Here is a 24,842-nt window from a genome sequence, read left to right as displayed (position 1 = left end):
CTGTCCTCCCCACAGCACGATTGATACCAAAGGCGGGCTCAGGACTACCCCTGTCCTGTCCACTGCTGATGGTCTGAGGGGCAGAGCCGCAGGAAGGTGGAGTGTGGGTGGTGAGCGGGGATCAGGGCCAGGATCACCTGATGTGTTATTGTTTTCTTAATTCTCACAACTTCCCTGTGTAGAAGCCAAGAGTTTAAATAACTTGCTTTCATGCAACTTAGTGAGACTAAGTATTTAAAGTATTTAAATGAAAGAAAATGTAAGCATTTTATTTAATCCTTGGGTAAAATGGAGGATTTTAATCCCAGTCTGCCTGACAGCCTAGCCAATGTTCTCTCCATCACCCCAATCCTCTATGAGCCATTGGTAACCTGTAATCCACTTATGAATTAAAATGGGAGAGTTTCTTTTGAGCTGGGCCTGTGGCACCTAGTCAAGTAACAATAGTTGTCACTCTCTCTTGTTTAATCTTATAGTGGAGTACGACAAGGAGTTCTCCCCTCGCCAGCGACACCACAAAGAGTTCAAGTTCAACTTATCCCAGATTCCTGAGGGTGAGGCGGAGCAGGAAGATTTTTTGCTGTAAGTTGAAGACTTTCCAAATGGTTTTCCTTTCTCAAGTAAGCCACTGTATTTACTAAGCATCCCTTGTGATCGGAAAACATGTGACTTATTGGGGATAAAATGTTTCCCACTGTTGTTTAGACCCTACTTTTAATGATGAGGGAGGATGGTTAAAATAAATTCACACGTGAAAATTATGTAAGGATGCTTATAAATGATACTAATTCAAGTGAAAAAAAAGGCTACATATTTGTGCATACACATATATTGTACATATGTATGATATGTCCTTGAGTAAATGAGTGTGTGTGTGTGTGTATGTGTGAGTGAAATGTATTTATCATTTGGATACAGGGAACAATGGACTTGTTTTCCCCTGTGTCTGCATTATTCTGATTTTCTGAAGGGAAGCCAAGTCATTTTATAAAATAACTACAAATACATTCATGGGCCTTCCTAGCAATTAAAAAAAAAAAAACTTCCATGGAGTGATATTTAGAGGAAGGGCTGAAGAGAGAAGTATTACAGCAGTTAGTTCAAACCTATAGCACACAGAAAACAAGCCAACGACCTTGAATTTTGCTTCCTATTTAGGGGTCAGTTTAGTAGTTTGGGGAGGGTGGAGTGCTGGTGCACAGTAGATTAGCGATGCTGTAGACTTTTCAGTGTGCATGAGATGGGACCAGCGAATCAGATACGAAGATAAAAGTGGAAGGAAGAGAATGCAGATGGGTAGGGAATCCCACACTTACAGGCTGTGTGAGGGACTTGCTAGCTTTGGCTTTATAAACCAAGTGCACATTCTTGCTCCAGTTCTTGGAGGTCTATTGACTTCCTAAGAATGTCTAAAGATTTAGGAAAAGACTTTAATTTATCCTGAAATTGTAAGTCTGTGTGTGGATCTGTCACAAATATGCACACCAAAATAATAATAAATGTTAACTTGTCCCATAAAAGGTTTATTTTAGTTTTGAGAACACCATTCAACATTTGGCCCTAATGCATATTCAAATCTCTAAGGAGGGAAATAAATAAGGAAGAAGGAAGGACACTTGCCAGGTTTGGAGGACCATCATGGTGCTGAACATACACGCTGATGGTTGTATGTGACTTGTTGCTGGAATGGTTAAATAATAAGTAAAATATAGTCATTATGGCCTCTTTATAAGTAACCAAAATTTCAGAATGAATGGGAAGTTTGTTGATGTCTTGTTTTCACTCCTAAATAAAAGCATACTCGATGACTTAACTGCTAAGGGCCACTTTTGAAAAGTAAACTAATTGTTGCTAGATTTTCATCTTTTGATACTTCAGGGAGAATTGGTATTCAGAGAGTCTTTGGAACTGCTTGAGCCATTGATTTTCAACCTGCCTCATTATCTGTCCCGTTATATTTTTCTGGTGGAAATAACCTCCTGGTACCTTTTTGGCTCAGAACTTTGTCAGAATACATGGCTTTCTCTGGCCTCCAGGAAAAGCTTTATAGTGAAAACACTAAGATTGTGGGTTTTGTGACTATAAAATTCTTTTTTAATTATTATTTTTAAAAAGAGAGCTAGCAGACCATTTGTAAGGTTTATATTGAACTTCAGCCAAAAATGAGCAGCTGCCTTGTGCTTCAGATGGTGGTGTCATACCTCCTCGGGGCCAGCAGTGAGTTTGGAAAACAAAATCCCCAACTGCCCCAACCTTTGATGACTCTGTCAAAGTGGAGTTGCAGTTTCTCCGCCTTCTAGGATGGAGATATTTCGTGACTGGGCATGTTTAATTTTTATGTATAGGAAAAGGGAAGATACTGGGGAAATTGAAAGAATTTCATGCTTTTGAAGGGTTCTGGTTGGCCAGTAGGATATTTTCTTTTCTTGTGGGTGGGCCAGGGGCCAGGCCTCCTGCTGTCCCCTCATGTTCTTGCAGGGGCCTCAGAGTTAAGCCTATGACTGGGGTGTCTTGGCCGAAAACAATTCTCCAGGCTTGTAAATAAACTTATTTGTCTAATCTGTGTTCCAGTGAAATTTGTAGTATTTGATGGATTAACTTACTTTAAAAAGTGTGTGTGTTGCAAAATAGTTGGCCTCCTTGCAAAAGAAAAAAGAAAGGCAGGTGTTTCAATGCCCTCATATACACAGCTGGGGCAGAATAAGCCCTGTGTTGGGCCTCCTGGTATAAATGGCAGCTAGGAGGCCCGACCCAGGGAGGGTCAGGGAAGATTCTTGAAAGCTGGGTCATTGCTGTGATCGCTACAGAAACATATTCCTCAGACTGATAAGAAATCATTAGACCAGGTAAGTTAAAAAAGGGACTACTTGACTAGATGGTACTTTGAGTAAGAACAGGGAAATATGTGATACTTTATTCAAAACCTGAGAATAAGCTCTGAGATGGAATCTAAGTCCTGAAAAGTTCTGAGCAACCCATAGAGCAAAGTGGGATTAACCCCCCAGGAGAGTGACAGCTAAACCAGCAGAGTCCAGGGTGCCTTTGTACTTGGTTTTGTAAATGTGCCCTGTGCTATGGTGTGGAGTTTACACTTTAAGATTTTAAGATGAGTTTGGTGTTAACATCTGGTGTTATAAATCATTATGTTTTTATGATGACACTGGTAAAAATTGGCATTTACATAGTAGTGAGAGTTTGGAAAAGACCTTCTCATATATTCCCTCATTAGGATTTAACCATGAGCCCATCAGTTAAGCAGGACAGGCATATTACCTATTAGAGAATGAAACGTGGTACATAGGAATTTTGCCAAGTCCAAATTATGCCTAAACTTGTCTGCTATGCTTCCCAAAAGTCAGCCCGATGATGTGAGGACAGTCCCAAGATAAAGGTAAAATGCCAGAAAGCGGTAAGCAGTCTCCTACGGGCATGCTCCACATCTCCATCTCCTTGGCTTGATGGGAACATCCAAGGATGCTTCTGTTTGGATAGCAACTGAGACAGTTCTCTTGGAGGTGAAAATGTGTCTTAGAATTCAGGCCCTGGTACATTGACTTTCAAGGCCTTCCTATGGAAAACCTTTGCAAACCTTTGTTGGTCTATTGACCAAGCATTGATCTATTAGCAGCTTTTCTAGAGGAGGGGAATGAAGGGGAAGGAAGACTAGAATAAATGTATACAGAAGTATTTGTACTTATTCACAGTATTATACATTTGTCCATTTACTTCACCACTGTCTTCTGCATCTCACACACAATAAGCTGACTTCATACCTAGATACTCTGAATAATGTTGACCTTTCCTACTCATATACAGTAGCATCATGGTAGCATGTTGCTTGTCATAAGATGTACCATGATCTTTACTTCTCTGGCACCTTTAGATTCATAGGGCAATTCTGAGGCCTTTAAAAAAATATCACGTTGGTGTACATTTCTTATTTGGCTAAAAGACATATGTTTACTGGTTTTAATTGGTTTTGTGTACTTAGAAGTCAAAGAGCATCTCCTGAGAGCCAGCCAGAAATTTTAACAGAGGAGCACGTTCAGTGTCTGAAAGAGGGTCCTATTGGTCCATGAATTGGCCGCATTTGCCTCTGCTAGTTTTGAAATACCATGTTCTGTTCCATTTGTTTTGGTGATTGCTGTGCTTAGCAGTGATAGTCTATTTTTTGTGTATATGATAACTTTTCTTTCCTTTTTTTTTGTTTTGTTTTTTTGTGTGTTACTCCTCACCCGAGGATATTTTTCCATTGATTTTTAAACAGAGTTGTAGGTGTGGGGGGAGAGACAGAGAGAGAGAGAAACATCGATGTGAGAGAGACACATCGATTGATCGATCCGCTGCCTCCCACACACGCCCAAACTGTGGCTGAGGATCGAGCCTGCAACCAAGGTATCTGCCCTTGACTGGAATCAAACCTGGGACCCTTCAGTCCTTGGGCCGATGCTTTATCCACTGAGCCAAGCTGGTTAGGGCTGATAACTTTTCATGCTCTATCGATGGTGCATTTAAAGAAGAAATAATTACCAAGTTTAAAATTCATTATTCCTGGTATAAGCAGTATCACAGTTTACTCCTCTGTTTGCAAATAGGCAAAGTGGTTTTTTTTATATATATACTTTTTTTAACTTTGGTTCCTACAGGGTGGGGCAAAAGGAGTTTACAGTTGTGAGTATGTGAAACACAGAGTTGATTCTTCCATTACTATTTATTAATTATTGTTTTATTTTCCATGCGAACAACTGTAAACCTACTTTGCTAGCCCTGTATGTTTTATCCTAGTTTCAGAATCCTTGGGAAGTGAAGAAATTCATCTCTGAATCTAGGAAACAAGGCAGTGCTGCTAGAGAGTTGGTTTTCAAACTGAGAAAGATTTCCTTAGGACACCCCAGAGCCAGCCCAGGGTCCTGAAAAAAGACCAGACTGAGTTATTGCTTAAACTAAATATTTGACAAAATTCACCAATTCTGACCTATTTTGCAGATAGAATATAATTGTCCAAGGAGAGAAAATAACTGTCAAAGGACCAATACACATTTTCTCAGAATGGTTAGATTGATATGCTTCTCTAAACTACTCACAGAGCTAAGCACCACAAGAATAAGTCAGGAAGAGGAATGGAGATAAGGTCTGGTTTGGACATGTTTGAGTCGTGGTAGGGATGCCCAGGAGGCAAAGGGATATGGAAGTGCTTAGCTCAGCAGAATGAACTAAACTACAGTAGCAGATATTTGAGCTATTGAAGTTGATTAGATATACCAGCTGTGTAAGAATAGAATAATCTAATTGGTCTAGTAGTACTTATTGAAAATACATTTTGTTTTCAGTTTATTTCAGTGGTATCTTTGTCCTGAATCAGGTGATCACATATGTGTGGGTCTATTTCTGGGATCTTTATTCTGTTCCATTTGTTAATTTTTCTCTTCTTCCACCAATGCTGTACTTTTAGTTTTTAAAGAAGGCTTGATGTCTGGTGTGTAAGTTCTACAATTTTATTTCTTGAGATTTTCTTGGCTATTTATAGACCTTTGCATTCCCATATAAATTGTAAAATAGGCATTTCAATTTCTACAAAATAAAATTGATGGGTTTCTGATTGGAATTTCAGAAGCCCATCAATTTGGGAGAAATTAACTCTTACCAATATTGAGTATTCCAATCCAATAATATTGTATTTACTTAGGTTGTCTTTAACTTATCCATATTTGGTGGTTTTGTTTCTTGAATATTTTTTATTAGAATTACTCCAGGTCTGTAAGTTTTATATGATATTATAAATGGTATTATTAGCTTTTTAAAATTTCACTGTCTAATTGTTTTTTGCTCACATTTAAAAATACAATTGAATTTGTATATTGTTCTTTTATTCAGCAACCTTGAAAATTCACATATAAATTCTAATAATTTTCCTGAGCAATAGTTTGGAAACTCTATAAATACTAGAGGCCCGGTGCACGGATCTGTGCACTGGTAGGGTCCCTCAGCCTGGCCTGTGGGGATCGGGCCGAAACCAGCTCTCTGGCATCCCCCAAAGGGGTCCCAGATTGCAAGAGGGTGCATGCCAGGCCAAGGGACCCCACCGATACATGATCAGGGCCAGGGAGGGATTGCAGAAGGGTCTAAGGCAGCCGTGGGCAAACTACAGCCCACTGGCCGGATCCGGCCCGTTTGCTCGAGTCAAAAAGTTTGCCCACCCCTTGTCTAAGGTGTGTCTGGCCCATCTCGTCCAGTCCCCATCAGCTGGACCCCAGCAACAAGCTAACCTACTGGTTGGAGCATCTGCCCCCTGGTGGTCAGTGCGTGTTATAGCAACTGGTCAAATGGTTGAATGAAGGGTTGGACACTTAGCATATTAAGCTTTTATTATATGGGATAATCATGTCATTTATAAGTATCAGTCTTATTTCTTCCTTTGTATTTCTTATAGTTTTTTTCTTGTTTTGTTGTGCTAGCTGGACATCCAGTACAATGTTGAATTCCATTCAGATTTCTGTCAGATTTCTAACCTCAGATTGGAGGAGGGAAGATTTAATAATTTACCATCAAGGATGATGTTTTCTATAAACATTCTTGTAGATACTCTTTATTAGATTAAGGAAATTCTTCTCTATTCCTAAAGAGGTTTCTTTAAAATTAGAAATTAGTGTAAAATTTTATCAAAAAATTTTCCTGAGTTTTTGGAGATAATGATATGATTTTTCTCCTTGCTAGTGTTAATGTGGTATATTGCATTTAAAGGCTTTCAGATGTTAAACCAAACTCACATCCCTGGAACAGGCCCTACTTGTAATTTATTATCCTCTTTTTATAAGGCAGATTCAAAAATCGTGTCTGATTAACTCTATTATCTGGATCACCTATGGATCTATTTCCATTATCTGTTTGTTCCCTTGATTTTTCCTCACTTGGTTTTATTTCCTAGAATGTCTGATAATTTTTAAAATTAAATTCTTGACATTATTTATGAAAAATATTCCTAGATACTGTTATCTTCCAGACTGGATTTTATTTTCTTCTAGAAAGCAGACAAAATGCAAGCAGATTACCTTGTCCTTTTTGTCGAAGTTGAGGCTGGGTTTCAGGATGTGTTGAGGTTCATCTGTTTCTGGTTTTCTCTTTCTCCTAGAAGTTAGCCCTGTAGAGGTCTCAGCTGAAGGTCAAGGCTGTTTACCAGGGCCCATCTTCCTTGGTGGGCTCTGAACTCTAACGTTTAACTCCCCAGCATTGTAATGCTGCCAAAAAGTCTGCTTTGCTTTTTATGCTCTAAGCATTTTTTTTTTTTGCTTGTTTTCTCAGCTTCTTACTCCATGCATACACAGCCTAGTATTTGGCAAAATACTGGAGTTCAACTCAGCCAGAACTTGAAGAGCCAAGGTCCTAGAGGAAGTGAACCCAAAATTCTATGAGATCACATTTATGAGCTCACTTCTATGCAGCTCCTTTCCTTTGGGACCTTAGCCCTTCAAGTCCTAGCTGCCTTACACTCAGTGGTCCCAGCCAGTGACATTGCTCCAAACTCTAGGCTGCTGTTCCTTTGTTTGCCATCTATGCCTCATGCAAGGAGTTAACAAGTGCTTTAAGATGAAAAGGCAACAGCAAATACAGGGCTTACCTTCATGCATTTCCCTTCTTTCGAAGATCTTGACTCATCAAGTATTGGTGGTGTTAGTTGCTCTAAGATAACTTCAAACAGGTTTGTTTTTTTAAACTTATTCTTAGTGGGAGTGTTTGACACTTCGTAGTCAGAAGCATACATCTCTGAAGTATCATATTTTACTTGGAAGTCTTTATAATAAATCCTCACAAATGTTGATATTTGATTCATTAACCAAATAGTGTAGTTCTGAAAATAAGACCTGAACCCAGTAGTTGATCCAGTTCCAGGATCTCAGAGGATGGTTTCCTTGGAAAGGCATTTTTTATAGACTGATTGCTCTATGAATTCTGTTGGATGTTCAGTGCTGCCTGCTGAAGTGAAGTGATTGGACTTTTATCATCACTGAGATAAAAGTGAGATATCTGAGACTGTTTTCTGTTTTGAAGAGAAGGGCAAATTTGAGAAAGCCAGGATAGGAGGACACCATTGTGGTCTGGCAGGAGAAAATCAAAGCCTTTTATCACTATGCGCAGCCACACCTGTTTCTCTTTCTGTGTCTGGCTTTCACAGGTATGATCCTCAGGGACTCCTGAAATCTTACTGCTGACTTGGTCATCTCTGGCGCACTCAGTGTGGGCCTCAGGCAGGCATTGAACTTTTCAGTATTTGTTCCTTTGCCCCTGAAAAAGGGAGAATACAACTGACCCACAGCTTGGGTTATGTAACTAGTTAGTTTTATCTTTTTAGTGGGTGCATATTATTTAGACTTAGAATGATCTGCCTGAATTGTAACAAGTAAAGGCTTAAGAAGCTGCCAAACCTTGTTCCTCAGCCTATGTATGTTCTGTTCTTTGTAAAGGCACAGAATAGAAAAGTATGTCACAGAGAGGAATTAAAGTTGTCATAAAGAATTGCATATACTCAAAAGAATGCTAAATTTGGGAGCGAGGAGACATCAGGGTGTGGTGGGCAGAGGAAACTCTTGTTTGGGAACTGCTTATCCACTTGGTAAACATGAAAGAGAAAAGGAAATAGGTTTTTATTTCTGGAAACTATGCCTTCTATATTATTCATTCCCAGGCATGGATTGCTTTGGTGTAAGCACCTTCTTGCCAGGATGGCCAGGGCTGTGGGAGGCAGGCCATGGTAGTAGTTAAGCTTATTTTGTGCAACATCTTTTTAAAAAATCACAAATTAACAGTATTGTTGCTGCTTTATTTCCCCCTATTGGATAAGGATATGGAAATGTAGGATTGTGATGAGAACTAAAACATGTAAGATTTGTATAAAAGGTGCAGAACTCCTTGTTTAATCTGTGTGCAGTCTCCAGGGCGTGTAGGAGTGTACCCCAGTCTTTGGAAACATCATTTGTTTACATGGCCAAAGAAGGCAGGTTAGGTAGCCATGAATTTATCCTATATAATAAAAAGCTAATATGCAAATAGACCAAACAGTGGAACAACTGGTCACTATGACGTGCATTGACCACCAGGGGGCATGCGCGGAACATGGCAGGCGTTGGCCATGGCGGGATGGTGGAGCAGGTGAGTGGGGCTCCAGACCAAGGCAGGGCACCAGTCGCTATCATCGGGGTGAGCCTCTGGTGGTTACTGAAAACTCTTTGCTCTCTCACACCACAGTCCTGCCCGCCGCTCACACCTGCTGCCGGCACTGGAGCCACCGCTTACACCCACTATCAGAGCCTGGCGCCAGCCCTGATCACTTGGCGCCATCAGCAGGTGCGAGCAGCATCAAGGCTTCTCCACCTCCCCCTGCTCCTGAGGGGAGATCAGGGCTGGCAGCCACCTCTCACACCTGCTGCTGGCGACAGCCCCGCTTATACCTGCTGCTGGTGCTGGCTCCAATTGCTCCACACTGTCAGCAGGTGCAGGACTGCTGGCAGACAGGGGACTGGGGCTGCAGCAGGAGGGGCCAGGCAGGGGCACGGAGGATGGGCCATGACCTGCCCTGTGCCTACCACAGCCTTGCTGCCCACAGTTCCTTTCAAGGTGCATGAATTCATGCACTGGGCCCTTAGTATAAAATAATCTTCTACCTTCTGCTCTCTCCCTGTCTGAGACACATAGAAGCAAGCCTTCTCAAAATACTGCTGCCTTGAACTTGGTCTTACCTGTGATTCCAATGATTAGTCCATGTTGATAACTCCCTGAGGGTAAGGTCAGTCCATAAGACAGACAGTTACTTGAGGAGCAATCCACGTTTGCTTTGCACTGTTTAAGGAGAGGAGCAAGAAATCTTGACAGCAGATAGCTTTGAACCTTAGGTCTAAAAAGCAGGTAAAGGTAAAACTACCCGTATATAAGAGAGAGGGGGTATGCTGTAGGTCAGAGGCTGTCCAAGTGTGGTCCTCAGCCCAGCAGCATCAGCATCTGCTGTACCTGTTAGAAATGCAAATTCTCAGGTCCCACCCCAGGAACTCTGGGGTGGGCCTGGCAGTCTGTGTGTTGACAGGCTTCCAGGAGGTTCCAATGCAGGCTAAACTGGAGAATGGCTGCTATGACAGCTAAGAACATATGTAACATTTGAGACAAATAGATTGGTTTCAAACCCCAGCTCTATACTTACTGGTTGTGTGACCATGAGCAAACTACTTAACCTCTCTGTTCCTCAGTTTCCTTATCTGCCCACCTGTAATGGTGTTAATATGACTTACCTTTTATGGTGGTTGTGAGGAGTTAACATATGTGAGAGCACTTAGTACAGTAATGTAGTAAGCACCATGTACGGGCTTTGCTATGTTAATATTCTGACAGCAAAGTGATTTTTATTGTTTTGTTGAAGATAAAATGTCCCTTTGATATTTGAACCTTCTCTTCATGCCCTGCTAGTCCTTGAGATGAAATTTGGGTAATATCAAGTGGCATAAAATCAATGAGAACTTATCTGATTATATAGTAACTAGAGGCCCGATGCACGGAATTCATCGCAGCCCCAGCTTCATCTGGAAGGACGTCCAGAAGGTCGTTCAGCTGTCCAGTCTAATTAGCATATTATGCTTTTATTATTATAGATAATGTCTATTCACCTATGTTACTCAAATCTGTATGTGTGCGTGTGTGTAGTAGTAGTAGTAGTAGTAGTAGTTTATCCTGAGTTGTAGTGTTATCTTTTCAAATCCTACTTCTTTTCTGTCTTTTTAGTGGCAAAATTTTAAACATAATCCTCTGCATATGATATATGCATAAGGAAAAAATACAAATCTTTGTTTTACTATCTAATATTCTAAGATGATTGACTCCTTTGACTTTCATCCAATTTGAAAATTGAATTTTCATTATTGCATAAAGTTGATTCACCAATGTATGAATGTTGTTTTGTATCTTAATTTGCCATTAAGTCCAGACCCATAAATGGCACAGGAATATGTTATGAAGAAGTAAAGGAACAAACTACAGACTCGCCTTATCAAATATTTCAAAAATCTGCTTGCTTCAAACCTATAATTCCATTTATGAAGAACATTTTCCTACTGAAGTGGCCAGTAGTAAGCACAGTTGTACTTTATCCAGGGCAGTGTGACTTTGATGGATAGCATTTGTCAGGAAAAGTCAAAATCAGGAACTGAAATGCCCCCTGACCTTCTCCAAGGGCAAAGAGAGAAACCCACTGTGTTTGCCCCTAGTGCCGTCTGCTCCACGGCCGGATGGAATATCACTGACAAGGATAGGTGCCTTGGAGGCTGTGCGATGGGATGGACCACACATGGTTGACCTCATCCACAAACACTAGTTCTAAAAGTCTAATGAGTGGACCAGAACCATTTCATTGACTTGCCATAAATCGTGGCTCTTAAATACCTGAGCTATTGGAAGCATTGAGGGTGAGCCAGCACAGTTATTTCTTAAAGCTATGACTCTGAGAGTTCCTCACCATGGCTGTATGACTGCGTGTCAGTGGTGGGCTCAGTCTCATCGAGAGTGTCCTGCCTAGGAGCAGGGATAGAGCGAGACTGGGCGGTCCCTCTCGGATCCCTCTCACACACTTCCCCCTTCCTCTCCGTACCCTGATAGGATCCTGTGCCAGCCCTGAGTACATTCATGTGTTTTCTGTATCCACCCGACTTTGGCATTTACGTGCAGTACATTGTGCTCCCTTACCTTACTCTGAGCCTTTGCTCAGTCATTTCAACCTGTGCCTTGGACGTTTCTTGACTGCTTTTGAGAAATGTGGTGGCTATGAGTTTGGGCTCTGACTTTCAGTTCTGGTCAGCCCACTTAATACCTGTGACCTTAATACGCTTACCCTCTCTAGGCTCCGAGCTGTCAGCTACAGGACCCGCCTCTCCAGGCTCCCCAAGGAGTAGAGAGGCTCTTGGCGCATACGTGTGTATCGAAAGCACAGTAAAGATTTGTTGTTTCTCTCTCCACTTAGTCCAGTATCTTAAGTCCATGCTCCACCTCACCTCCCTTCCTCAGTGTCCCGGATTTAATCATCTAAATCTGAGACTGTCTGACTGCCAGTGAGCAGGGTTTTCTCCCTGCCCTCAGCTGCTGGACCAGGTTCATGAACCCCTGAACCCCACGGGGCTCTTACGGCCTTGTCCTTACTATGCAGCCAGGGGAGCGGAAGAAACAGGAATTCTTAGGAGCAGAGACAAGATAGACACTTGGGCTCTCTGAGTCCACTCTCCCTGGACATTTAATTTCTTCCACATTGTAGTTATTATCTTTCTTCTTAGCAACACTCTTCCCATGTTTAGCTTTTGATTCATGTCCACCCTCTTTAACCCTTCTCTTTTTTCCTTTTCTCTGCTTTCTCTCACCTGTTTTTGGAAGCTGGCCTTCTGTCCCACCCCCCACTTGCTCTTGTATATTTCTCCGTCTTTGTTACAAGAGTTTAAACATTGTGTGTATCACTGAAGCTCTGTAAGTAGCAACAAGGGACCTGTGGCAACAGCCCACGCACTGATGCTCTTTGCCTCAGGGGCAGCCTCACGCCCAAAATTCCCACAGCATTTTCATTCGAGGGTGCTGCTCTGAGGAGCATCTGTCCTGTGCTTCCTCGGGCCCAGGCTGCTTCTCCCACAGAACTGTCCATAGGGCTGTTATTGCTGGATAAGGGCTTCTCCGACCTTCCAGAGCAGTATTTATGTCTTCTTGCATCTGAACTTCAAAGCTTTGGACTTGCCATCCCCTCTTGCTGTTTTCCATGGACTCCCCATCTCCCTGCTCACAGTTACCTCAGTAACAGGGAGGGGGGCTGATTTGTCAGCAGGGGTGTGACACATGCGGGTAGGAGAGCACTTTAAAGATGGCAGGCCTGAATGTGCCCCCTGCAGACTCTGTTCAGCAGCTGAGTAAACTACTTTTAGCTGTACCTACTGTTTTAAGCTTGGAGAAGATGACAATAGCGTTTTCTTCTAACTCTAAGCCATGTAAACAGGAAAAATAGTTTCCCCTCTGAGAAATCTAAAATTCTTAACTCGGATGTTTCACGGGCCTCACAGATATTCAAAAGAATAGCGATAAATTGTATTCACTTGTCACAGGTTGTCTTGGGTAATCTCAGAAGGCAGGATTTCATTATGGGAAACTGAGTCCACATTCTTTTCACTGGCTAATTCTTTCACTTACCAGTTTTTGATCTTGGCCGCATGGCACTAACCTCACATCTGAGTCTCAGTTTTCCCAGCTGTAAAATGGGGATAGCAATGTTCTCCCCAGCTTTCGAGATTGTCCTAACGACTGAGGAAAGTAAAGTATATGGAAACACTTTATCACTGATTTAAATGTACTTCATTAGTATTGACATGCTCGTCTTAAATTTAATATTTAATTCCAGTAATTTTCTATCCTCTAAGACAGTGGTCAACAAACTGCGGCTCGTGGGCCACATGCGGCTCTTTGGCCCCTTGAATGTGGCTCTTCCACAAAATACTGGCTCTTCCACAAAATACCGACTTCTGCGCATGGGCCACGAAGTTCCAATTGCACTGTACGTGCGTGCTCGCACGTGGTATTTTGTGCAAGAGCCACACTCAAGGGGCCAAAGAGCCGCATGTGGTTCATGAGCCGTGGTTTGCTGACCACAGCTCTAAGATATTTCAGGAAAATATTGCCAGCACCAGGGAACTTAAATCTTTCCTTGACCAAAACACGTGCCCTCCCCATCACGGGCATTCTGGGCTCAGACTCAGTGTCCTTACAGCACGAAGGGGACCGTCCCCTGGTACTGCTCTACCATGACATGTGGGCGAGCAGGAAGAAACCCTCACTCTGTCTTCCCACAACCCCTAAGGTTATGTTAGTTGAAAACTGTAAAAAGTATAAAAATATTCCCTGTGGAGCCCAATGGAAGGAATGGACCCGACAAGTTTGCCTCAAAGAACCCCAGCCTGGCTCACAGCTGCACTGGGATAAACTTTAAAATCACTCAACATACACCCACATCACACAGTCCTGACAGGAGAGGACTTGACACTCACCATAGACCATGCAAATACCTTAATTAAAGGAAGAGAACCGGCGATTACTCAGAAATATGATGTGGCTTCTGGTTTCTCCTCATTTCAACGTGAAGAGTGTCAGATCTTAATGTTAAAAAGAAAATGAGCAAAGCACAACTTTGTGAAAGCTCATATTGATCCCGATTTTAATATTTTCTTAATCCTTTTCCTCACTGCGCTCCCCCCTCCCCGACTTTCTCTCCTTCTAGAGTTCATTAGCCATAAAGTAAGGAACAATATGACCCTATCTATCTGTCTGTCATTTATCCTAATCCCACTAGAGATTTGCGTGAGCATCGTAGCGAGGCTGTGGGTGAAGCTGAGGGGCCCTGCCATCTTCAGAGAAAGCCGGTTTCTCTGCAGGCCCTGGCACAGTCACCTCTCCACGTGTCAGCACCTGAGCTGTGGTGCCGCGCCCGCCAGAGCTGCGGCAGGTCGCTGGGCACTGCTTTCCGTGGGACCCGATCTGACTCCGGCATCTTTTGTTGTGACACCAGGCAGGACAGGGCGAGAGTGAGCTAAGGGGACAGCGGCCGTTCACGGCACTGCCTCTTCTTTCTTTCAGAGACTCTGACCTCTTTCTGCTGGACACCCGCGTAGTGTGGGCCTCGGAAGAAGGCTGGCTGGAATTTGACATCACGGCCACTAGCAATCTGTGGGTCGTGACCCCACAGCACAACATGGGGCTTCAGCTGAGCGTGGTGACTCGGGATGGTAAGTTTGCCAAAATCAGGCCACCAGCTGCTGTCATTCATTTCCTCTTCAACTGTTATGAGAGCTCCATGGTTTACAGCCCAGTCCACAGCTCACGATGACTTCCTTCACTGTTTCCTCGTAACTGCTATTGAAAAGCAAAACCTTCCTCTGGAAGGACTCGGAGACGGGTGGGTGGTCCAGGATCCGAGAGAAACAATGGGAAGTGAGCACTCAAGGCAAGGCAGGTGGATGATGTTGAGAGAAAGAAAGATGGGAGCATAGACTAAATCCTGACCCTGTCTACCCCTCCCAGCACCCCTTCTCCTGCAGCACCCAAGTTCAGCAGATCCAGGGCCCCTTACGGCCCTCAGAGTGGGCTTGCTCTGTGCGTTGAAGTCACCTCACTGGTTGGGATGAATATGATCAGAAAGAAAGAATGAATATGAAGGAAAAGGACTAGCAGAAATGAGAGAGATGTGAGAGAGACAAGTTGATCTATTGCTTTCTGCATGCACCCTGACCTGGGCTAGGGATCGAAGCCATAACCCAGGTTTGTGCCCTCGACGGGGAATTAAACCCTCAACCCTTTGGTGTGAGGGCTGATACTCTAACCACTGAGAAACACCAGCTAGGGCTGGAAGGAGGGTGTTGATTTTGTCCATCCAGAGAGTGCCACCAGAGATCCAAGAATACACATGCTTTCCCCTCAGCCGCATTCTTTATGTTTAGTCCCTGGGAGGCCGGGAAGGATCCATTATGCAGCTGCAGGAGTAAGTTTACATGGAATAAAGAGGGGTGTGCTTTGGTTTGCATTCAAGGACTCAGCATCAACCCCCGAGCTGCAGGCCTGGTGGGCAGAGACGGCCCATATGACAAGCAGCCTTTCATGGTGGCCTTCTTCAAAGTGAGTGAGGTCCACGTGCGCACCACAAGGTCAGCCAGCGGTCGGCGTCGCCAGCAGAGTCGCAACCGCTCCACCCAGGCCCAGGACGTGTCCCGGGTCTCCAGCGCTTCAGGTAGGTGTGGGTGAAGTCTTTTTCTTTGTTGGCTCTCAGGCCTCAGTGAGAGCAAGGATGTGCGGATAGTTTCATATCTGCACAGCTTCTGCACGGCAAATACAAAGGCCTGCAGCTGCCTCGTCATTGTCACCAATGATCTAGGGCCACGGAGGGAAGGCTTATTACCCAAAGATGGAGTCTGCAGCCTGCAGGCATCCTGAGTGTCTTGTTTTTCCAGAAAAGCATCCTGTTTGGTAAGATTTCTCCCGCTCCTTTTTCACTCACATAAAGATCCCAGGTTTTCTCCCAAGTGCATTATGCCTGGGAGGCTGCGGGAAGGAAACAAGCTTCATACATTTGGATCAGATGGACTTGTATTTGTCAGTGCCCTTGGCTGCCCCATGTGCCCGGTTTGATTGGTTCATTTAACCCGGATGTTCAGGGCTTCTAGCCTCAGGCATGGCTGCCTCCAGGGGCTCAGAAGAATCTCTCTTTCTCTACTTTGTTGGCAGCATTCTCAGAGAGACTCTCTCTCCGTGGTGGTAAGAAAGGCAACCAGTAGTTCCAAGATCATCTCTTTCGTGGTGACGCCCCAGAAAGCCAGGCTGGGGCCATGTGCTCACCCCGGGAGCTAAGTAATGGGGCCAACCCCATCCTGCCCTGACCAGGGAGGTTCAAAGAGAGAGAGAGAGAGAGAGAGAGAGAGAAAGCAGCTCCCTCTGCTTGCATGTCCATTCCCCGGTTCTTCAGAAACGGTCCCTCCCGTGCAGTGCTTTGTTAGGAAGTGGCACGGAAGTCCCTGCATCGGGACCTGAAGGAGGGGCGCAGGTGCGGTGCCTCACAGAGCGAGTGACTGTTCAGTTCGAGCGCAGATGCATCTCACTCCAAAGCCCGAGCTGCACGTTCTGGGTTTTCTTCGGCCGTTTAAATCGTGCGAGAATCCAGCAGCAAGTGAAAGATGTGCAGTGGGCTTTCCAGTCCGAGAACCTGCTTCCCTTGTGACTGCTCTGTGACCTTGGAGAAGCTTCATCCATTTCTGCTTCAGTTACTTGTCTGTGCAGCAGGGATGGCTACTACCCGGCAGATGGGCTGGGATTAAGTGAGGAGCATTTGATCTGGCTCATAATAGCGCTCACAGATGTGTTGTATCCCGTTGTAGGAAGCAGGCTGTCAGGGCCTAGGTTAGGGCCCTCAGAAAGCACGTAAAATGCTTCTGGAAGGTGCTTTCCTTCCTCCGGGTGACTGTTTACAAATGCCATCGCCAGTGGCCAGAAAGAGTTCATGCAGCTTCCCCAAGTGCCCGTAGGAAGGTAGTGTCTGCAGCGTATGTTCTGATTCATCAGCCATTTCTCTGACCGGTGACATGGATGTGGAACTTGAGGATCACCACCCAGCGTGATGTGACATTTTGCCTCTTGTCATCCCGGTGTTCCTTGGAAGCGTGGCACAGCATGGGTGTTCCTGTGTTTACCACTAGAAGCAGTCAGGGTTGCGGTTTATAAAAGAAAAAGAACAAAGAAGAAGAAAGGGGCAGCCTGCCGAATGGAAGGAAAATCTCGCTTTTCCTCTGGGCACGATGCTGGGCAGCTTCTGTTCATTAATGAACGTGGTCACTTTGGTACTGGGACCTCAGATATGAAGGCAGCTCTTGAAATGTTGATTGCTTTTAAAATTAAAATTTCACTTGATTTATTCAACACCCCCTCCGCGCCCCAGTACACGCTGGAATTTTTTTAAATTGAGAAAACATGTTGTCTTAGATTTTGTTTTTAGCAGTGTCACCTAATTTTTTTTTTCCGAAGTTTCTTTCAACTTTGTTTTTTCAATTTGATGACTTTAAATTAAATATGAATATTAAAGCTTATCTATTTCACAATAAGATACAAGTATATCTGGTTTTCTTCTTGGTCTTCCTACCCCACCCCCCACCTCCCAGCCCAGGACTTTCTAATTTGCTTTGCTCCTTCCAGCAGTACTAAGGCAAAGAGCTCATTACAGATACCTCTGGCCTCAGCTGTGTAAAAGGCCAGACACCCCCCCACCAAGAAAGTATTCCTACGAAGGATCCTCCTTGCCTCTCACTATCTTCAAAGACCCTCTCAAGTTGGTGTGAGAAATTGCTCATGTGAGGCCATACTGGGCTCACTCTTCCTTATTTATCCGTGCTGTGCAGGGAGTGGACATGCAGAAGAGGAGGTTGCTCTTGGAGAAGGGAATTCCAGGAAGATGGTGTGCTACCCTGAGAAATGGGCCAACCAGTTTTGCTTCCTTTCCAGGCCGCGGTGGGGCCAGATGTTGCTGGGCCTTCGTGACCCAGGCAGATGCTGCAGAGACGACAAGCTGTGGCCTCTGGTGTGACTCCAGGCAGGCCTTTCCCCTTGTAAATCTTTCAGGAGGTTGAAGGAAGAGATTACTTTGCCTCTGCTGCCCCCCTTCTTCCACAGAGTGTTCCCAGGGAATTAACATTTCTCCCCTGCAACAACACCGCCAGGAGAAGCCCGCTAGAGAACGTCCTGCATCTGGGTAAAGAAGTTAACAGAATTCACTGAATTGCCTGTCCTCAGGGAGAAACATGGCAGGGAAATATGTGGCTGTTTTTGAGACTGAGCTGCAGATGCCTGAGATGGCAGGACCAGTCCACAGCAAGGGAAAAGCCAGGAGCTCCATCCGCCTCCTCCCTATTGCCCACCAAAATCTGCTCTCACATCTATACCAGGCCTTTAAGCTGGACCTTTCCAAACACACGCACCCAGCAGTGGGTTTGGATCGAAGTCATCCTGGAAGGTTTTCACTTGCCCTGGCTGCTCTGTAAGCTGTCTGCTCCAAATGAGAGATGGTGTTCGCTGTGTTGCACGTCTGCAGTGGGCTCGAATATCATCTGGACAGTGCCATCTATCGTTTTTACAAAGCCTGGGGTTCACTATTTTGTCTTCTGGGGACTGTGACACACCTGGCTAATCCATTATGAGGGCTGTGAACAAATGGCCTTGAGGTTGGGGGGGTGAGCCCCATGTGGTGATTCTAGATACTGATCTAGCTTATTTCCAAGATATCTTTGGGGAGGGGGTAGTTAATGGGATTTCAAGTCAGCTGGTGAGTGTGAGGTTTTCTGCCAGGTCAACCAGCCGGCTGCCAACAGTGTGCCTTACAATTGCTCTTGGTAATGGTAGTTTGGAAACATTTTCTGCCACTTTTAACAATTCAGAGTTTTAGGCCTCTTTCATCCTTGATGTTTATGTTGCCACCACCCAGCTCTGCCAACCACCTATGAACCAGCAACTTCTCAAGACCCTGTCTCTCCTTTGGAATGAGTTCTTCAAAAGCTACCTGTTAGCATTTCTGACAGTCAGTTCTCTTTCCATCTCTTTCCAAGCATGTGTCTTTAAGGTCCTGGGGAAAATGTGGCTCTGGTGCATTTAGATATACTTATTTGACCTTCTTGATAATTCGTATCTTCTATCCCTTGAACTTCCCAACTGAGAGGATTTGGTTGCTTCCAGATAAGGCAGGTAACCAGAATCCAAGCAACAGCTTGGACACTTTATTATGACTATGAAATTTTTTGCTGTGCATTTCAGGGCACTCCAGTCCACAGACTAGGGGGTCTCATTCTTACAGGTCAGTGCATATGTGGCCTTTTAGTTCCCAGCAGGTGTCCCCACGAGGTCATCCTTGGCTTCCGTGGGCCGCCAAAGCTTGGGAAGAGTGGACTATTTATAATTCTTCAAAGAAGGGGGCATTTTAATTTGTCATTTTGATCTTAAATTAAAGTTTTAGGCCTTGCAGCTAGGCTTCCAACTGTCTCAGTCAAAAAGTAGAGGCTTGTTAAGAGTTTTCTGAATGAAATCAAATCTTAATCCTCCACCGCTATGGACACAGGTATGGCACTGGTGGTCTGAACGTTAGAATAATTTCAGATGCCATATGTGTGATACTGACTCTCCTTGGCCATGACGTGCCTTAGGATAGTAGTTATCAGGGAGAGAAACCACCTGGAAGGGTGTCCTATCCCTGGGCTCACCCTTCCGAAGGTGCTGATGGCAGCGGTGCTGAATAACGGCGTTAATAACACGGCGTGGACAGATGCTGCCAGTAATTCACCAGCTGTCGCTGCTCCTGTAGGAGCCAGGGGGCTTGAGACTCAGTCTAGGAACTGATGGGAACAGAGGTGCTCGGAGCACAGGGGGTCTTAAAACTTAGTGTTCAAGGGGAGTATTTGTCTGTTTTCACAAAACTTAGCTCCGTAGTCTTTTGCACTCAAGACAAAGCCTGAGGGGAGGCCCAGGTGCCCCATGGAATGGGATCTCCTGAGACCTTGGCGTCCTGGAGCCGCAGAAGAATAGGGCTGGCCTGGTGTCTCGTGCTACCATCCAGGCCGTAAACAAAATCTAGATTCTGAAAATAAAGCTCCCCCCACCCCAACACTTCATGAGGTTACAGACACTGGAAATCGAGATCCCGGCGGTCCCCCTGCGGCCTGCCGTGCCGGAGCTCAGGAGCTGGGCTCCTTCCAGCGTGTTCTCAATGGCTGTGTTGATCGTGGTCTGTGGGAGCCAGAGACTTGTTATGGATAAGACGGGCTGATAAGGACGGGGATACGGGAAGAGAGGCCAGACCACTGAAGACAGAGGTGCCATTTTAACAGCCGCTGTTGTCCTCCCCCTTGGCATCCTAGGAGAGAAGGGAAGTGGGAGGGAGTTGCTCACTCTGACAAACAAGTTTCCTCTGGGAAGATGTCAGCCTGAGCTCAGGAAAGACAGTGTGGACCCTGCCACTCTGTCCCCGGCGCCTGCCCTGCCAGCTTCTCCCCGGCTGAGTGTGTATCCTGCTGAGCAGGGACAGTGGCCAGCCATAGCGGTGAGGCCTGTGGTCAGCCCACCAGCTGGGAGCCCCTCTGCAGGAGCCCCAGCAAGGGAGGCACCGCCTGCCCACGCCTTGCCCTTCTTCCCTCTCACCTAATTTTGGATGGTTGCCCTGCCTTTGTCTCTTTTCTGCCTTTCCCCTCTCCATGTCTTCCCTCCTCCTGTGGTTTCTCTCTCCTCCTCCGCTGTTGGGGTTGGAAAGGAAAGTGGGTGGGCTGCCTGGATCCCCGGGACCTGGGCTGAGCTTGAGCTGCTGTGGCTCAGGTGCAGCCACCTCCCTGGGGTCCTCAGGTGGTGGGTGCACGGTCCAGACTCTGCTGCGATGGTGCCCCTCAAGCTGGCCACACAGCCTCCCTCCCTGCATGTCACCCGCCCTGCACATCAGTATCATCTCAGGGCCCTGCCCTTCACACCCAGGGCTCATTGCCTTAAGACTCTCCTGGTCTTTCGTGTAAGGGAAGCCTGCCATTCAGTGCACTAAGTGATTCCGCCTCAGAAATAAACCGGCAGCGCCCAGGCTCTCCTAGCACATGGCTCCTGCATGTGTGGCTTTCCAGGGCCAGATACAGGAAGTGCAGATGGAATTGACCCCGATGTCCTCTTAGGGCTGTGGGATGTGCCCCTCGTGTTTGGGGTGGAGGCAAACATGCAGTGTACGTGGCCGCTGCCTGGGGACCGAGAACGCTGTGAGGAGGTGGCAGGCCAGCGGTGCACGCAACAGTCAGAGCACCCTGCCCTCCCTGCACTGAATTAGAGAAATGCTCCCTGCAGTGTCCTGCTTGCCTGAGCTGAGTGGGGCTTGTGGGGTGGCCCCCATTGTCACGTGGGCCCAGCCATCATAGGGAAGAACGACCATACGGCCTGGGAGTAGAGGCTGTCACCAACAGAGCTGAGTGTCAGGGCTATGGCCCAGCAGCTGAGAAGAAAGAGCTCCCAGCCAGAACTAGGAAGACCGTCTCTCAGCCATAGCCTGCGTGGGACATACAAATGAAACAGAAGGGGACAAGGTGGCCTAGGAGGGGCCAGAAGATGGGAATGAGGATGCACACAGGGATTTGTGAGGAGCTCTATGTGCTGGGAGCCGCAGCATCGGCCCCTGGGGCCGCCCACCAGATGTGACTGATCCCCGTCCCCACCCTCCGAGCAGGACTCTCAGAGGTGGGCCTTCATGTGTCTGCAGTGCAAGGACAAGATGCCTGATCACCACACCCTCCTGCCGTCAGCCGGACGCCAGGAAGACGCATCTGCAAGCAGCTCATTTTGCGCTGGCCTCCCAGCACCTGCGGGTGTCCCCGGCCCCCAGGTAACCTGGAGTCACAGATCATAAGGACACAGGCGAGGCTGGGGAGAATGATGGCACAGCCACTGAGTCAGCTGATGCCACAGTGGGAAATGGAAGACACTGGTTCCCAGTCTGACCATTAGCAATGGACACGGTACTTCTGTGTGTCGGTACCACTGGTTTCATTGTTCAGAAGCTTGGAGGAGATGCAACCCCCCTTGGCAAAGTCCTGGAAGAATAGACTTAATAAAGACACACTTTGGGCGCTTCAGCCTGGCCCTCTTGCCCACCGCCCACTCTCTTCTACTTCCCTTCTCCCCGAGAGGGACCGTGCGGTCTGCCTGGCAGTCCTGGCGCCTTTCCCACCGCGGAGCGCGAAGCTGCTGCTGGAAGGCCTTCCCTAGGGTGACCGGGCATCGTGTCTTGGAACTTTAATGTTTCTCACCTTCCCCTGGGTGCAGCTCTGAAGCTTCCTATGAGATGAAACCAATTTAAACTCCGTTTAAATGTTTGTGATGTTTATTTGGAAACAAGAGCAAAGATTGAGGTCTGAAGCGGTCTTCTCCGAAGCTTTTCCTGCTGGAGCGGTTGTGAAGTGGGCGCTGGGAGGCGGTGCTGCTGAGGGCGAGGAAGACGCTGCTGATGAACGGGAAGCGGGAAGGTGTGTGGTGGGAGACTGTTTCCCTCCTGCTCCGCGTGCGCCAGCTGCCGCCTGCCTCTGGTGGTGGAGGAGCCTATCCTGGGTTTTCATGACTGTTATTATGTTACCTGGTCACCTAAGAGTGTGTTGCCCAAGCCCACCTATGGCTGGGCCCTGCTTGTCCAGGTTACTCTGGATGACCGTCTTGGGCCTGGTCTGGCTGGGCCAGACTCCTAGTGGGGGTGGTGGCATTTGCCCTGCCTTCCACTCTTAGGCCAAGGAACCACATGGAATGATTAGAGAGCCAGATTTCGCTTTTCATGTTCCACTTTGAAAGACCAGATCCCCTGAAAATTTCTCTCAGAACCAAGACCGACCTTCACCATAGCTGTGTCCGGGAAACGTGCAGGGAGGGCTGGTGTCTTGGGACAGAGCGTGTGAGTGGGCTGCCGCTGCACTTGTTGTGAGCCTCTCATCTCAAGGTCTAGAGTCCGCAGACTCACCCAGGCAGCAGGGGACCCATTCCTGGTCATTCTGACATGCAGGTCTGGATGGGGCTCAGACTCCCTCCCTGGTGGTTCTCGTGAATCAGAAACGCAGCCCCCGAGTCAGACCAAGGACTGCTGCCCGGGGATGGCATTGCCAGCCTCTGCTCTGTTGCTCTGGTTAGTGGGTTTGCATCTCCTCAGCTCTAGGCCTTCTCTTCTCTGCCCTTCCCTTGATTGGTGAGCCATTTGGACAAAGCTGTGCTGCCTTCCTTTATCCCACTGGAGTGGCTAGCTATGTGCCTGTTCAATTTTAACCGCATAATTTTCACTGGCTCTATCCAGACCATCCATCTAACCACATATCAAGGGGTGGGGGGGGGGGTTCTCTGCAATCTGTGAATCCCTACAAACAAAACAAGGCATGGCAGTGTAATTCCACTGAACTCGGGGTCCTGGCCCTGAGCAGAAGACAAGTATTTTGAGGAGAATTGACCTTCACAAATATTTATACATCCTCTGCCAGCACTTACCATGGAGTTATAAGGAAACTTAAGTCTGGACTGAGTGTGTCTGTAGGAAGAAAAACAGGAGCCCAATTCCTCCCCCACCCTCACCCTCCCACCACACACACACATTGTTACTTATCAACAAAATGCCAGCATCTGGCTCTAAGAGAAACAGCTGTTCTTATGGAGAAAGTCCTCTTTGTTGAGCATGGAGTGAGTGAGCAGGAGGTTCAGACAGTGAGGACTGGTGGGGGCAGAAGTGAAGCTTTTCACTCCATCTCCGTGGTTCTGGCTGCTGGAGATACTGGGAATGCAGACGTGCAGAAGTCATCCCTGTCTTGGTTCTGACAGCACTAGGTGTCCTGCAATCCAATTCAGTCATCACACCAACCCCCTGGAACTGACCCAGACCCACAAGTTCAAGGGTAAGGTCCTCAACAAGACCGCTCTCACTTTAGATGCCAGCTGCAAATGGGGTCCTCAACCTGCCAATTTTGTCTGACTTGGCTACAAACTCAGGGGTTCCCATGACCACCGCCCCCTTTAGGTTTGATAGTTCACTGGAATAACACAGAACTCAGGAAAGCACTATACTAGGTGTACCAGTTAATAATGTCAGATTTTGTAATCAAAGAAAACACGGTAATTTCAAGAGAAACATCAAAAGTGCTTTATTCAAAGTAATGTCCATCGCTAGCTATACATTTTCCCCATCTTTCAGGTAATTTGTGGATACCGTCCCAATAGAACTTTTCTTGTTTTGAGGCAAACCATTCAGAGACCCAGTATTCCATTTCTTTGTACGTTTTGAAGTGCTGCTCAGAAAGTGCGTGTGCCATCAATCAGAACAAGTGGTAATCTGAAGAAGCAAGGTCTGGTGAATACAGCGGTGGGTTACTGCTTCCCAGGCAAGATCTTTTAACATGTCTTTAACTGGTTTTGAAGTGTATGATGGTGCATCATCATGACGCAAAATCATAAAGTAATGAATTAAAAGTTCCCGCAAATGCTCTTTTTTTGGCATGAAATTTGACATTTTTAAGCGTAAAAATATCTATGATGTTAACAACTTCAGCAAATTTGACATATGAAGTTTTAAAGCTGGTCACTACAACAAAATAGCATACATATCAAATCACATATATATCAACATATGTGTAACTCCATCTATTGAAAAAAATCCACATTATTAACCAGTACATCTAGTACTTAGGATCACAGTTTTATTATAAAGGAAGGATGCACACGAGGAAGAGCTGCATAGAGCAAGCTTTCCAGTGGGGCAGTGGGGGGGGGGGGGGGGG

General features: G+C 46.1%; 1 protein-coding gene across 1 annotated transcript in view; it reads left to right on the top strand.

The window, feature by feature from the left end:
- The first annotated feature begins 288 nt into the window (after window positions 1-288).
- Window positions 289-24,842, top strand: part of BMP6 (bone morphogenetic protein 6) — a 31,712-nt gene continuing 7,158 nt past the window's right edge. Inside the window, exons 1-5 of the mRNA XM_015562241.1 lie at window positions 289-373; window positions 477-582; window positions 2,000-2,066; window positions 14,564-14,780; window positions 15,581-15,778. Coding sequence (XP_015417727.1) covers window positions 289-373; window positions 477-582; window positions 2,000-2,066; window positions 14,564-14,780; window positions 15,581-15,778 — 673 coding nt within the window. The remainder of the gene's footprint in view (window positions 374-476; window positions 583-1,999; window positions 2,067-14,563; window positions 14,781-15,580; window positions 15,779-24,842) is intronic.

The sequence above is a fragment of the Myotis davidii genome, unplaced genomic scaffold (genome assembly GCF_000327345.1).
Source record: "Myotis davidii unplaced genomic scaffold, ASM32734v1 scaffold76, whole genome shotgun sequence".
In the NCBI taxonomy this organism is placed as follows: domain Eukaryota; kingdom Metazoa; phylum Chordata; class Mammalia; order Chiroptera; family Vespertilionidae; genus Myotis; species Myotis davidii.
The sequence above is the reverse complement of the archived record's forward strand: the minus strand, read 5'-3'. Positions and strand labels throughout refer to the sequence as shown.